Below are 15080 nucleotides of genomic sequence, written 5' to 3'. Positions count from 1 at the left end.
GAAAACCACTTGATCACACATGCAATTTTATTGAGCAGAAACCAGAAGTAGGTTAAAGGGCTTTTAAACCTTTGGTGAAAACATGATCATGCAGCGGGGCTTCTGTTGTCGGGGTTCATCTGCTTTGTTCTCCAGCCTGCGGAGTATGGATCCCATATACGTTCTGTTGATCTGTACTCCGCATGCTGGAAACGCTGCACAGAGCCATTGAAACCCGACAGTGCAGGGCTCTCATGTTTGTGCTTTCTTACCCTCTGAGCCCATTACCTAGTGTGGCTCCTAAAACTACATGTGCGATTCCAGCTTTCGCCTGACCTGACCGCTGGGACTGCTTTGCCGCTATGCCCACATGTGCTGCTGTCTCTTTTATCACTATGTGCAAATATGGCCTACTGCATTAGACTTGGCATAGAGATTTGACCATATGTTATATACGGGCTTAGAGGGGTGAGCCTATCATATATACCTGGGTTTTTTTTCATACACGTTTCACAACCTCCCCCTAAAGGTAGATTGCATGGAAATGCGCGAAACCACATAGAGGCGGACGACAAAGCACCCGATGAGGAAGCTGCTTCTAGGAGGAGGCTCAGGACCCCAAATCAGAAGGTAACGTCGTCTTTCCATGTCTCGTGTACTTTTATACTAACCAAGTAGCAGAGGCCTAGATCTAACCCTGCAGTCAGGTCATCTATAAAGAATGAGTACGAAGCCCGGACGTTATATAAGTGTGAACGTGACTGTCTTGCACAATCTGCGGTCAAGAGGAACGACTTTTCAGTTGCTTTGGTATACAGGGGCGTTCTGGGAAACAACATTCATTGCGCTCCTTTTCAAAACCTAAGACGACCTTTGATATTTGCTTAATGCAAACAGTGTATTAGTGCAAGCCCTGTCCTGATGAAAGACGCCTCCGTGCAGGCTGACGGACGGCAACTCGCACAAGTCATCGAGAATCATAGATGCAGCAGGCCAAACAAGCTTCCCCCCTCCCCCACTGCAGTCTTTGACCTGTCCAACTTTGCAGGACAACACAACCTACTGCACCTGTTCACACACAAATGTTAAAATGACCTTGTCGACTTGACACCTATAACTGCTATTCCCAGCCAGTATGGCTGCAAGCCATTAGCTACAGATGTGTCTCCACAGTTTAAAGAGAACCTGGCAACAAATATTATTTTTTTTAGTCTATCCCACCCTATGCATCTAAAATAATGCGCCTACTTTGAAAATAGTCTTAAGGTCCTGTGTATACAGCTACAATGCCTATCTGTGTGATTGCAAGTAGTCTGACCTTGAAGTCATGCGGTACTTCCACTTGGTAGCAAAGGAGAACGCAGGATGACATGGATAGGTTGGAGGCTGTAGCAATGGAGCCATGTTTTAATTGCATTGGAGCTGTATACCCAAGAAGGTAAAATTAATTTTTAATTTAAATTTGCATAGTTGCAGATGTGGATATCCCCTTTAATAAGAATTGACCCCCCCAGCAATATTTATAAATGAGCATCCTCATATTAAATACAGTTATGCTGGGCAGTGTCAGTAGAAGCGCCCCCCACACATGCAGTCCAGGTGGTGCAGCCAGGAAGGTAGTGGAGGTATCCATTGAAAGCCTTTAGCGGATGTTGTAGGAGGGGACAAGGGCATAGATAAAGTGTCAGTCCTTCACCCTCAGTATTAAAACCGAAGGCTCTGTCACACTGGACACAGCGAGGATCCTAGGAGGTCCATAATAAGCAGAGTTTTGAAATCTGGTACAAAGAGAAGTGGACAGTCGCCCATAGTAACTAATAATACTGTTAACATGCGTATAAAGGAGACCCCTTAAAGGAATTAATTGTGCCCCGCCCCCCCCCCCCCCCCCCCCCCCCCCCTTATCCATGGGCTTGAACTTGAATTGCAGCTCATCTCCATTCACATCAGTGGGAATGAGGCTGTAATACCATAACCGTGAGAACTGTATGTAGGCAGCACTATAGTAATGCTCTTTTTTTCCATTTAATGACCTGATCATTCTTCTCCCAGAGGTCTGATGTAGCTTTCTTTTGTCTGTGCATCATGCTGCAGACGTCGAGCGTCCCTATCACTTCCTGTGTTTACATGACATGCGTAGCTTTTGGTTGAAGCCTGCCCTTCTGCAGGCATTCCACTAGATGGCAGCCAAGGACAAGTATTCTATATAATGGACAACTATATGGATATGTAGCCCCCCCCTCTTCCTGTAATTTGCATCTAATAAACCTCCAGCGTGTACTCATTTTCATGCACATTATGATTATACGGTATTACGTACTGCGGTGGAATAGCCTTTCCTATAAGATGTTCATGAAGCAGCGTGAATGCACCTTTTTTTTTTTTTCCACCTTTGTTGTTGACTTTTTTTTTTTTTTCTCACCCGTAGCACGTGGAAGCCAGTAATGAAAAGTCCACCAGGCAATTAAGAGGCAGAGAAAGCGCCCCCGTTAAGTCCCAGACAGGTAACACAAAACCTAGAATGAATATAAATTAGAATCCTAAATGTTTACACCATTACACAGTTAAAGGGGTTGTTTCATCACAGATAATCCCTTTAATTTGCTTAAAACAGAATAGCTGTCTTTTGCCGCAGGAGAATGCCGTCAGCGGCTTATTTCTCCTGCAGAGGCCCCTACAGGGGGGGATGTAGTATTACATGCAGCCCTTTGTAAGTGACCTTGTACTTGTAGCACATTATAAAATCGCTATTACTTGATCGTAACCCGAGCATTGCTAGTGTCTGCCTAGTCTCAGGAGAGAGCAGTAAGTGAAGACCTTGTTTTTACAGCAGTGCACCACCTCTCCGATGCCTGTAAGCCACTGAAGAAGAGGAGCCGCAATTCTGACTTGGCCTCGGTCACGTTGGGTGCGAGCAAGAGTTCATCTCCTGTGTCGATGATCGAGAACGAGGTACAGGCCCTCCTGTGAATTGTATGAAGACTACTGTGTAATATCGATTTTAGGCTGGGGCTATATGGCAGTAACTGGTGGCAACCTCACTATTTCCCATTGGCAACCATTGCATCAGGGAAAGATGGAAGCTGCCTGCCGTTTATTGTAATCCCTCTGCTTAGAGGTTTACGAGTTTTAAAAGAAAGCTCACCCAGTGCCCCCAAATGTGATCAAATAATAACATATACTCCACACACAGTCCTGCGCCATTTCCAGTGCTGCAGCTCCAGTCCTCGCCGCCGGTTTCTGCTTCTGATGACCAGGCCTCAGCGCCTTCGTACTGTATGCCGTATCCATTTTTCAAAATGCTATTTCGTTTCAAGTAAATCTGATGATCCCGTTCATTTTGGAAATAAATTGTGGTAATGTTGCGGGGCCTGGTTTATTCCAATAAGCTGTAATTATGTTCCTAGCTCGCCCGTAGTATTTTCTGAATGCCCAAGACACTAGAGCTATCAAGCTGTGAATCTTCCAGAATATCTAATAACCATTTCTTTGGATCAGCTGGAATGTCAACTGCCTAGACCTTTTTTGAGAACTTCCAGAAGACAATCACAGAAGAATCTGCGCCGTATGAAGTACAGCATAGATTGTTTTTAATGGCTCATTCTGACATACGTTTTGTCCATATGAGCATATAAGGATGACCTCTTGAAGACTTGGTTTCTTTGCTTTTTAATTTTTGGCTTTAACACTGTTTTTAATATGCATGTTCCTTTTTTTTTTTGTATTCCTATGCATACTTTGTAATTCCTTGCAATAACACCAATAAATACTTTTAAAACATAAAAACAATCTGAGGCTCATGTTAAGACGTTTTTGACATGGACTTTAAGGGTACATGCACACGTTCAGGATTCATGGGGCGGAGAATCCACAGGTGTTCGCAGGCAAATCCGTGTGGTCAATCTGCATCAATTGATGCGGCTTTTAATAAGTTAGTGGAGAAAATCCGGGCAGGAACAATAAAATAAATTGACATGCTGTGGATTTTAAAATCCGCACCGCAGGTCAAAATCCACATGGAAAAAAATCAGCATCGTGTGCATTGAGAATTTTCAAATTCTCATAGAATGCAGTGTACATGACCTACGGTGCGGATTTTCAACATGCAAATCCATGCTGAAAATCCGCACGCAGTCCTGATCGGGTGCATTTAGCCTAATACGGAAGATGTCCTTGTCAAAGATCTGCCATGCGAACCTGCTTTAACGGGGTTGACCCAATACAACAACTCAGACTATGTAAACCTTTGGGGACAAATTTTTTTTATTGCATTGTACTCATTTTGAGCCAAATCTTCAATTGCTCTTTTAAAAATTTTGAACCACTGTCCTTCTGCAGATCTAGTAGCAGGATCTGAATTTTCACTCTGTTCTGTCCGGCATCTCAGCTGACAGGCTCCTGATCTCTGACTGTATAAACACTCATTATAGCTCAGTTCTTATCTTACTGATAAGGATGTGGCTTAAATACGTGTTTATTACGTTTATACAATAAAAATGATCCGGTTAAAAAAAAAAAACGTGTTTATGACCTTTTATAGTAATTTAGGGATAAAGGGGCACATTTTATTAAGACCGGTGTTTTAGACTGGCGGTGGTTCTGCCGGAGTTATGTAGAGGTGCTGGCCTCTCCATAACTTCAGCGGATCCACTGCCGCTTCTAAATGTAAGACAGCTTCCTCGATGGCTTACATTTAGACTTTTTTTCTACGCTTAAAACGGGAGTAGAAAATGATGAATGAGACGGGCCTGCCAGCCCGCCACGCCCACTTTTTTAGCGCTGGTGTGAGTGGACAAAAGTGGCAGCAATCTGCGCGAGAAATACGCCTAATAGGTGTATTTCTACTTAATAAATGACCCCAAAGATTATTAGATGATGGCACAAAGTGAAAGTAAAAAGTACAATTCACAGAGCTCGAAAAACTGTTTACCATTTGTGACAAAATGGCTCAATATTTTTAATAAAGACTAATTGAAAAAAAATTTTTTAGTCCCAAATGAGTAAAATGCAATCATTAAAAAAAAAATACCCCAGAAGGTGTACATAGCCTTTAAATACTGTTCCATTCAGTTCTGTAGGGCTGCTGGAGAGGACCAAGCACTTGTGCTCCATTATCTCTGACAGCCTCATAGAGTTGAATGCATGTCTGCCCCTTCATTCAGATGGGGAGCTCAGGCCTCCCGTTCTCATGATTGGTTGGGGTTCCACGGTCTGACACCTTACCTAATGCTTCAGGACCAGTGCTTCAAATGCTTTGGTGGGGCATGTAATTATTATTATTATTATTGTTGTTTTCTTTTTTTATTATCTCATTGAGCACTGTTTGTATAGAGACTGAGAACGCCATAATGGTAAATGAAAAACATTCTTGCCTTCCTCTTCTTGGTGCACCCGACCTGTGGCTGCATGAACCTCCGCGCAGCGCCATAAAAAAAAAGGGCGCTAAAAGATGAACACCTTTTATCATCCACGTAAAACTACATGTGGGTGTTTGCTAAGGGGATGAGCCCGGATCACGAATATAGAAAGTGTTCCCATAAAGCTGACGGCCTCGATCCAATGCTTTTCTAAAGTGGAACCTGCTTCTATCATAGGTGTCTGATGAGAGGTCAGAGTCGCCTTCAGAGAGCGCGGATGAATCGTTGCTGTGCAAAAAGTCCGAAAGAGCAAAGAAGGAACTCGTGTGTCTGGTAATACATGACAGCTATACGTTTCACTGCCCTCAGTTAACATTGGGTGTCCTTGTCTCTTCTGAGGGGCAGTTCAGTGGATGCAACGACAAGATCTCACTTTGGGTCAAGTCATGAGGATAAAAATCTATTTTTCTGGTGACACGTACAGTCAGTTTCCTCATCTTCAGTCTTCACCTGCCCCAGGGTCAGGCTAACTTATGTACTGGGGGTTTATTGTTTTCCCGGTATAAAAGTGGCCTTAGTTTTCACAAAATCAGTTATCTCCTATCTGTTGCACTCCAGACTACAACCCCCAGCATGCTGGAGGACCACAATTTGAAGACTACTATACATCTGTGATTTTTGGCCCAAATCTTTGTATTTGAGGCTATATACACCTTTGGTGCCATTTTTCGATATTATTGCACTGTGCAAAATTTTTTAAATTGGTCTTCATAAAAAATGATGAGCTGTTTTCCCTGCACAGCTTTGAGTTTATCTAGTAGCTGGTTCTGAATTCTTTCTTTTCCGTCAGGCAGCTCACCTGACGGGCTCCTGATCTCTGACACTCATTATAGCTAAACACTCATTATAGCTCAATTTGTATCTTACTGATTAGAATGTGGCTTAAACAAGTGTTTAAGACCTTATAGTAATTTAGAGAGAAGGTTTAGGCTACAATTTTTACGTCTGCGCTTTTCCTTTCCAGTTTTGAGTTCCGTCATACGATCTCGATACCGGAGGAAAACGCTTCAGTTTTGTCTCCATTCATTGTCAATAGGGACAGAGCGGGCGCAACGGAGTGCACCAGAATGCTTTCTATTTGGTTGCCTTCCCATGACTGACAGAAAAACGCTGCAAGCAGTCATGGGATGCGGACCAAGACTGATCCGGCATGAAACACAATGTAAGTCAATGGTGCCGGATCCGTTTTCTCGGTCACAAAAGAAAACTGATCCGTCCCCCATTGACTTACAATGGTTTTAGTGCCGGATCCGTCATTGCTATTTTAGACATCATACAACCGGATCCGTTCATAACGGATGCAACCAGTTGTTTTATCCTAATGGAACCGTTTTTGCTGATCCATGATGGATCCAGCAAAAACACAGATGTGAAAGTAGCCTTATTAGATGACTGGCACAAAGTGAACACAGTTCACCCTAGGCATCCTCAAACTGCGGCCCTCCAGCTGTTGTAAAACTACAACTCCCACAATGCCCTGCTGTAGGCTGCTGATAACTGTAGGCTGTTCGGGCATGCTGGGAGTTGTAGTTTTGCAACAGCTGGAGGGCCGCAGGTTGTGCATGCCAACTTTAACCTGAATATCCTACTTTCCTGTAGTCATCTAATTTGAGCAGATTGTGTTTTTTGTTTTTTTACATGATTCTACCTTGTGTGTTTTCCAGCTCTGTGAAAAAGCAGGGGATCTGCTGTTGTGTGAAGGCCTGTGCTGCTCTGCTTTCCATTTATCGTGTCTTGGACTCTCAGAAAGGCCGAATGGCCCTTTTCAATGTGAAGAATGCACATCAGGTAGGAGGCCAGAGATAAATCGTCCACAGCAAACGCATTCAGCGCCGACATCCGAATTAAAAGTAGAAAAATTGTGTTTTTTATGATTTCATAGTGGTTCATTGCAAAACCTTGGATGGTTGCATAGATTTAAAGGGACCCCTTCCACTAAACCAAGATAACTTATACTTGTCTAATTTTCATCTCCTCATGCGATCTGTTCACTTCTGGGTTTCCCTTCAGAATCATGGGCAGGCTGTGTGACTGTTGGTCATACATATATACCTCTGAGTCATTTTAGTGGCGTGAAATAAAGGACAATTGAAGGCTGCAGTTGGTCTGATTAGCTCTACTTCACCTGCACAGCAGACATACCGTGCTAGCAGTGCTTATGCATCCACACAGGTGCCGAAACAACATTGACAGTTCTGGGACTGATGCAGGTGATGAAAACGGCATATGGGTGACCACCTAAGTGGTGTGCAGAAGGTGGATGCAACCAAGGGCAACAGAATTTCAAAGCAAAAGAACTTATCTTCTATCCACAGGATAGGGTGATAAGTATCTGGTTGGTGGGGTCTGACCTCTCCTTTCAGGTCTGTGGCTCTGCCGATGCTCTGTACTGTTTTCATTGGTAGACCCGTATTGAGTTGAATAAACGGTAGTTCACATGCATGGCTGCCACGTCATTCCCTTCCAGTTACTCCGGCACCTCATTCTTGTGATTGGTGGGAGTCCCAAACTGTTGAGGCTCCATCGATCAGACACTTATCTTGGGGATAAGTAGTTGAGGTGGGGGAACCTCTTTAAAGTTATGCATCATATTAGACCAATTGAACAAAATTGCTAAACCTTTTTATAATCGAAAAGATGCTGGCTGCCACTAGAGGGAGCTGACTGCATACAGTCTATTTACATTGGACTATTCAGTAACACAGTGAAAGGGTACCTGTCATTGGAAGGAAAAAAAAAAAGCGCCATAGTGAAAGAAGTCAGACGTTTTGATCTTTGGGGATCCCCGTGCTGAGACCCGCCAACCTCTAAAGCCTAAGAGACAGAAGCGCTCTGCTAAGCACTTGTGCTTCTTTGTTTTTGATCGGCCCTCCAAGCGAGCAGTGTAAAGTTTCAAAGAAAGTCCGTAGACATAGGCTGCTGTGATGGACCCTGGAGGGGCCTTCGTGGTTATAGCCAAAAACTGGCCATGTGCTATTAATACACAGGCTAATTTACTACCATATAGTAGATATTTTATAAGTATGTTTTGTAGATCAAAAAAAATCTATAATGAAATAAAAATTTCCATTTGGGATTGAGATATGTATAATTTTTATTATTTTCTTAAATTTTTTTGCAATGAAGTAAACTATTAAATTTAAAAGCCTCATGGCATAAATTATGTTCATATTTGGTATCTTCACAACAAATAAATTTATAGCATCATTTTTGCCAAAATAAATACATACACTTGTCCAACAAAAAACAAAGCCTCGAATTCGATTTGAATTCCTAATGACTGCAGTGCAAAGAGAGAAAAAGATAAACGTTCTGGTCTTCAATGTCAGAATTAGGGCTCATGCACACGACTGTATGTATTTTGCGGTCCGCAAAAAATACAGATGCCGTCCGTGTTCATTCCATATTTCGCGGAACGGAACAGCTGGCCCCCGATAGAACAGTACTATGCTTGTCCTTAATGCAGACAATAATAGGACATGTTCTATTTTTTTGCGGAACAGAAATACGGACGTACGGAAACGGAATGCACACGGAGTAACTTCCGTTTCTATTTTATTTTTTTGCGGACCCATTGAAATGAAAAGTTTCACATACGGCCGCAGAAGGAACGGACACTGAAAGAAAATGCGTTCTTGTGAATGAGCCCTTCGCCCAGTCCTCAAGGAGTCTTTTTTTGTCAACTTTCCCTTGCAGGCATCCATTCATGTTTTGTATGCAAAGAAAAGGATGCAGATGTGAAGCGCTGCAGTGCCTCTAACTGTGGCAAATTTTACCATGAGTCCTGTTTACGCCAGTATCCGAATGCAACATTTGATGGGAAGGGATTCCGCTGCCCGCTCCATCACTGTGCCAGCTGCCTTATTCCTAGCCATTCAAATGCCAGGACAGTCAAGGGTAGGTATATACCCTTCCTCTTCACGAAGCTACAAGCAGTCTGTGCCGTATACAGGCTCGTAGTGTTGTATCTGATAGTGAAGCTGTTTTTGATGTTTTGTAGGTAAATTGATAAGATGTGTGCGCTGTCCAGTTGCTTACCATGGAGGAGACACTTGTGTATCTGCAGGATGCACATTGCTCAGTCCTTCCAGCATCATCTGTTCTGCTCACTTTGTTGCGGTGAAGGGCAAGAGCAACCATGCCCATGTCAACGTGTGCTGGTGTTTTGTGTGCTCCAAAGGTAGGTAATAGGTTTTCTTCTTCCCTTTTTTTTTTTTTTTTTTTTTTTCTATTCATTTTTTTTAAAATAATTTTATGAAACTCTTTAGATTTAGGTCTCCTTGAAAATGCAAACCGATATCCACAATTGTGACATGCTACGAGCTGCTACACGCCATGGATGAAATGGTTTTGCATGTTTTAGGCTAAGGCTACTTTCACACTGCAGTTTCTGGGTCCGCTTGTGAGATCCGTTTCAGGGCTCTCACAAGAGGCCCAAAACGGATCAGTTTAGCCCCAATGTATTCTGAATGGATAATGATCCGTTCAGAATGCATCAGTTTGCCTCCGTTCAGCCTCCATTCCGCTCTGGAGGCGGACACCAAAACGCTGCTTGCAGCGTTTTGATGTCCACCTGACGGTGCGGAGCCAAACGGATCCGTCCTGACTTACAATGTAAGTCAATGGGGGCGGATCCGTTTTCACTGACACAATATGGTGCAATTGAAAACTGTTCCGCCTCCCATTGACTTTCAATGTAAGTCAAAACGGATCCGTTTGCATTTTGTTTTGTTCATGGTAATGCAAACGGATCCGTTCTGAACGGATACAATTGTTTGCATTATAGGTGCGGATCCGTCTGTGCAGATACCAGACGGATCCGCACCTAACGCAGGTGTGAAAGTAGCCTAAGGCTACTCAGCAGTCCTGGTCGGACACCTGTCAAACGTCCAAAGATCGCTGTGTAGAAGTGGAGCCATTGAACGGTGTGGGGTCCCTGCGGGGATTGCAGCAGCTTGCGAGTCTTCATGGGACCACATTCAGTTCAGTGGCTGCACTGCCATACAGCGCAATGAGTGTCACTGACGAGATCGCCATGTAGCCCCAGACTTATACTGCTCTGCCACAGTAATGACCTGGATATTGAAGTCTGTACTGCATGCTGCGTGGGAGTCTGAACATAGTGCTATCCCATGCTCCTATTTTGTAATGACTATTAGAATTAACATATGAATTTTGACTATGTTGCCTGTAGCTTATAAGAACATGATTATTTATTAATTTCAGCACAGCATGCAGCGCCCCCTGTTTACAAGGAGAAAACAATTTCTCTAGGTGAGGGGGGCCGACAGTAGGGTTAATCTCAGTAAAACAGGATTAGTTGACTTTCTTATAATTGCAGTGTGTATTTTCAAATTTATCATCTTATTTTCTACGTATTTGGCTCTATGCCACCACTGATGGTTGTGGACGGTTAGACCAGACCTTCCATCACAGAAAAACACTTCATACCTCCTGCTAAGACTCGTTTTTAAAGCTAACAGGTTTATACAAGCCGTTTAAGGCTGCTTTCACATTTGCGTTTTTGCCTGATCTGGAAGGGATCAGCAAAAAACGTTTCCGTTACTGATAATACAACCATCTGCATCCGTTATGAACGGATCCGTTTGTATTACGGTATGTTTAACATAGCCAAGACAGATCCGTCATGAACTCCATTGAAAGTCAGTGGGGGACGGGTCCTTTTTTCTTTCAAAATGATTTTTATTGAGGTTTTTCAGGATAGTTTACAAACAAACATCTTTCCAGGTGAAAACATCGCTACAAGGATCCCTTTTCTATTGTTGCAGATTGTGTCAGAGAAAACGGATCCGTCCCCATTTACTTGCATTGCGGGTCATGCCTGATCTGTTTTGCTCCGCATTCCATGACGGAAATAAAACCGCAGCATGCTGTGGTTTGCTTTCCAGTATGAGAACGGAACGGAATGCATTTTGGAGCGTTCTGTTTAGTTTTGTCCCCATTAACAATGAATGGGGACAAAACTGAAGCGTTTTTCTCTGGTATTGAGATCCTTTGCCGCATCTCAATACCGGAAAATGTAAACGCTAGTGGGAAAGTAGCCTAAGGCCCCTTTCACACGGGCGAGTATTCCGCGCGGGTGCAATGCGTGATGTGAACGCATTGCACCCGCACTGAATCCGGACCCATTCATTTCTATGGGGCTGCGCACATGAGCGGTGATTTTCACGCATCACTTGTGTGAGTGAAAATCGCAGCATGGTCCTCTTTGTGCATTTTTCACGTAACGCGGGCCCCATAGAAATGAATGGGGTTGCGTGAGAATCGCAAGCAAGTGCGGATGCAGTGCGATTTTTCACGCACGGTTGCTAGGAGACTATCGGGATGGGGACCCGATCATTATTCTTTCCCCTTATAACATGGTTGTAAGGGAAGATAATAGCAGTCTGAATACAGAATGCAAAGTAAAATAGCGCTGGAGGGGTTAAAAAATAAATACATTTTAACTGTCCTTAATCCACTTGTTCGCGCAGCCGGCATCTGTTCTGTCTTCATCTGTGAGCAATAGGACCTTTGATGACGTCACTGCGTTCATCACATGATCCATCACCATGGTGATGGATCATGTGATAGACCATATGATGAACGCAGTGATGTCATCAAAGGTCCTATTGCTCACAGATGAAGACAGAAGAGATGCCGGCTGCGCAAACAAGTGAATAAGGTGAGTTAAATTATTATTATTATTTTTTTTAACCCCTCCAGCCCTATTTTACTATGCATTCTGTATTCAGAATGCTATTTTCCCTTGTTATAAGGGGAACCATGTTATAAGGGGAAATAATACAATCTACACAACACCTAACCCAAACCTGAACTTCTGTGAAGAAGTTCGGGTCTGGGTACCACAGTCGGTCTTTTATCACGCGCGTGCAAAACACATTGCACCCGCGCGATAAAAACTGAACATCGGAACGCAATCACAGTCAAAACTGACTGCAATTGGGTACCTACTCGCGCGGGTTTGCCACAATGCACCGGGACGCATCCGGACCTAATCCGGACACGCTCGTCTGCAAGGGGCCTAAAGTTTTTTGTTTTTTTTCAAGATTTCAATATCAATAAGGCATCCTCAGTGTAGGTCATCAGTATCCTGGTTCCCCGATCAGTCAGCTGTTGGAAGGGGCTGTGGCATGAGTGCTGTGGCCTCTTCCTCGGGCTATAACCTCATGTCCATCAGGTCACATGGGTTTTGTGCAGCAAAGTTGAGTTGCAATACAAAGAATAGCCACTGTAATACGTACGGCACTGTGCTTGGAATGAGACTTCAGTTACCTTGGCCCCTTCCAACAGCAGGGATGTCAGAAGTCAGGCCCTCAATCAGTCAATATTTGACTCCCAAAAGTCCCTTTTCAGGGGATGTTTAGATGTTAAAATACGCAGTGGAAAAACCCAATGTATATTGTCCGTATAATCTGGCAGAAATCTGTGGCTGACCCTGCCACAGTTTTGCAGTTTGCATGCTATGGATTTGGTCCCAAACAATGGGCTAATGCACATTTCATTAGGATGCTGTTGTGTTGCATCGAAATGGAGCAAACTGGATCCGACACCAAAATCATTGTAAGTCAATGGGTAATGGATCCGTTTTTTTCAGATCTGGAAAAAAAAAAAACTGATCCGGTATCGTTGCCTTACATTGATTTTGCTGCCAGATCCCGTTTGTCCCTTTTCGTAGACCGGACACAAAACCACAGCTTGCAGTGGTTTTATGTCCAGTCCAAAAAAAACGCAGCAAAATGGTATGGAATGCATCCTGATCAGTTTTGTCCCCATTGACAATGAAAAGGGCCAGACTGAATTGTTTTGGCCAGGTTTTAGGATCCTCTGCCGGATCTCAAAACCGGAATGCCACAACGCAAGTGTGAAACAGCCCTAAGCGTTTTGTGCTTGCCCACAGTAGGGACACAGCAGGCACTGGCAACACTACATACAAACAGCTTTTTCTGTGTCTGCCGCTGGGCCGAGGAGTAGTGCAGAGGCGCAGTTTAGGCCACAGAAACATTACAAGTAATGGAATGGTAATTTTAGAAAATTGTGAAACTTCTGTAATGTAGCTGCCTCCTTTTTTGTTTTTTCCTTCAGGTGGAAGTCTGCTGTGCTGCGAATCCTGCCCTGCTGCTTTTCATCCTGACTGCTTGAATATTGAAATGCCAGACGGCAGCTGGTTTTGCAATGACTGTAGAGCAGGGAAGAAGCCGCGATATCAGGACATTATTTGGGTGAAACTAGGCAACTACAGGTGTGAATGTGCAGTCCTCCAGTGTCCAGTAAAAAAGGGGCGTCAAAGGGGTTTTCCCCAAGATATTTTTATGGATAACCTATCCTCTAGGATAGGTCATCAATATCAGATCTGTGGGGGTCGGACACCCGGAGCCCCCGACGATCAGCTGGTTGAAGAGAAGACCACACTCGACATCGCAGCGGTGAGCCGGTGTAATTACAAGAAGCCGTCCCATTCACTTCAATGGGACGGCTCCTTCCTATACACTCTTCATCCAGCTGAACGGGCGGGCGTGCCGAGCGTCAGACCGCGCCCCCCCCCCCCCCGTCCCCCCCCCCCCCCCCCCGTCGACCTGATATCGATGTCCAATCCTGATGATGGGTCATCAATAAAAATGTTGAGAGAACCCCTTTATTGTTAATATGCAACAGCCACCAAGGTAAATGGCTTCTCCAGGCTTTTTTAGAAGAAGTACAGATGTGTTCCCAAGTCTTCCTCTTCAGCTGCATTTATGCATATGTATATACGTATATGAAGCTGAAAAAGGTAGACTCCGGAGCGGTTCTGGTCCGTACACACCTGAGGAACTTAGTACTGAGGAAACTAACTTTCTTCCACAGGTGAGAAGATTCCATGATTTTCTTAAAAAGCTTAGAGAACCCCTTAAAACACTGAATGGAAGTGATAAGAACAGCAAAATTGATCAAAATCAATACCCATTTACTTTACTGTTATTTGGACAACCATTCATTTGGATGTGATCCCTCTCATAGCTTGTCTCCCCTACAGAGTTACCTGAGCAATTCTCTAATGTAGGTCAGGTTCCCTTACTGTATAGAAGTTTCCATAGCTCCTTTAAGTGGAGTGTTTGTGTGTTAATTGCCTTTTCTTTCACGTAGATGGTGGCCTGCAGAAGTACGTCACCCGAAAAACATCCCTCCAAATATCCAAAAAATGAAACATGAAATTGGAGAGTTCCCAGTTTACTTTTTTGGCTCCAAAGACTATTACTGGACGCACCATGCGCGGATATTTCCGTACATGGAGGGGGATCGTGGCAGCAAACATCATGGAGTTAAATCCATAGGCAAAGTCTTCAAAAATGGTGAGTTTTAAAAAGGGGCTAAATCCAGTGCGCAAATCTGGTAATGCACTGTACATGGTTGCCATCTCCCCCTTTTGGCATCTGCAACAAAAATCTGCAACAAATCTGCCATATATAAACATAGCCTAAGTGTATGAGAGCTCTCAGTTATTTCTCGCTAGCCATCGGGGGACTGTCATATATCTTCTATATGAAAAAGAATCTTCATATAAAAGAGAGGATAAAAAAATATAAAATTATATTATCCTTCAGGCGGACATAAAAAACGCCTCTAAGTTCTTTTTATCAAGTATCTTAATTTGATTTGTGCAAGCAGTGAAACAAAGGGACAATT

General features: G+C 43.6%; 1 protein-coding gene across 2 annotated transcripts in view; it reads left to right on the top strand.

Annotated features, from left to right (window-relative positions):
- Positions 1-15080, top strand: part of NSD2 (nuclear receptor binding SET domain protein 2) — a 98065-nt gene that overhangs the window by 53404 nt on the left and 29581 nt on the right. Inside the window, exons 8-16 of one of the 2 annotated variants that reach the window (XM_040419220.1) lie at positions 509-609; positions 2408-2483; positions 2813-2931; positions 5574-5669; positions 7061-7184; positions 9093-9293; positions 9397-9576; positions 13503-13659; positions 14541-14746. In XM_040419220.1, coding sequence (XP_040275154.1) covers positions 509-609; positions 2408-2483; positions 2813-2931; positions 5574-5669; positions 7061-7184; positions 9093-9293; positions 9397-9576; positions 13503-13659; positions 14541-14746 — 1260 coding nt within the window. Of the gene's footprint in view, positions 1-508; positions 610-2407; positions 2484-2809; positions 2932-5573; positions 5670-7060; positions 7185-9092; positions 9294-9396; positions 9577-13502; positions 13660-14540; positions 14747-15080 lie in introns of both variants that reach the window. The other variant, XM_040419219.1, reaches the window with a different exon arrangement.

Source organism: Bufo bufo, chromosome 2, assembly GCF_905171765.1.
Source record: "Bufo bufo chromosome 2, aBufBuf1.1, whole genome shotgun sequence".
Taxonomy (NCBI): domain Eukaryota; kingdom Metazoa; phylum Chordata; class Amphibia; order Anura; family Bufonidae; genus Bufo; species Bufo bufo.
The sequence above is the reverse complement of the archived record's forward strand: the minus strand, read 5'-3'. Positions and strand labels throughout refer to the sequence as shown.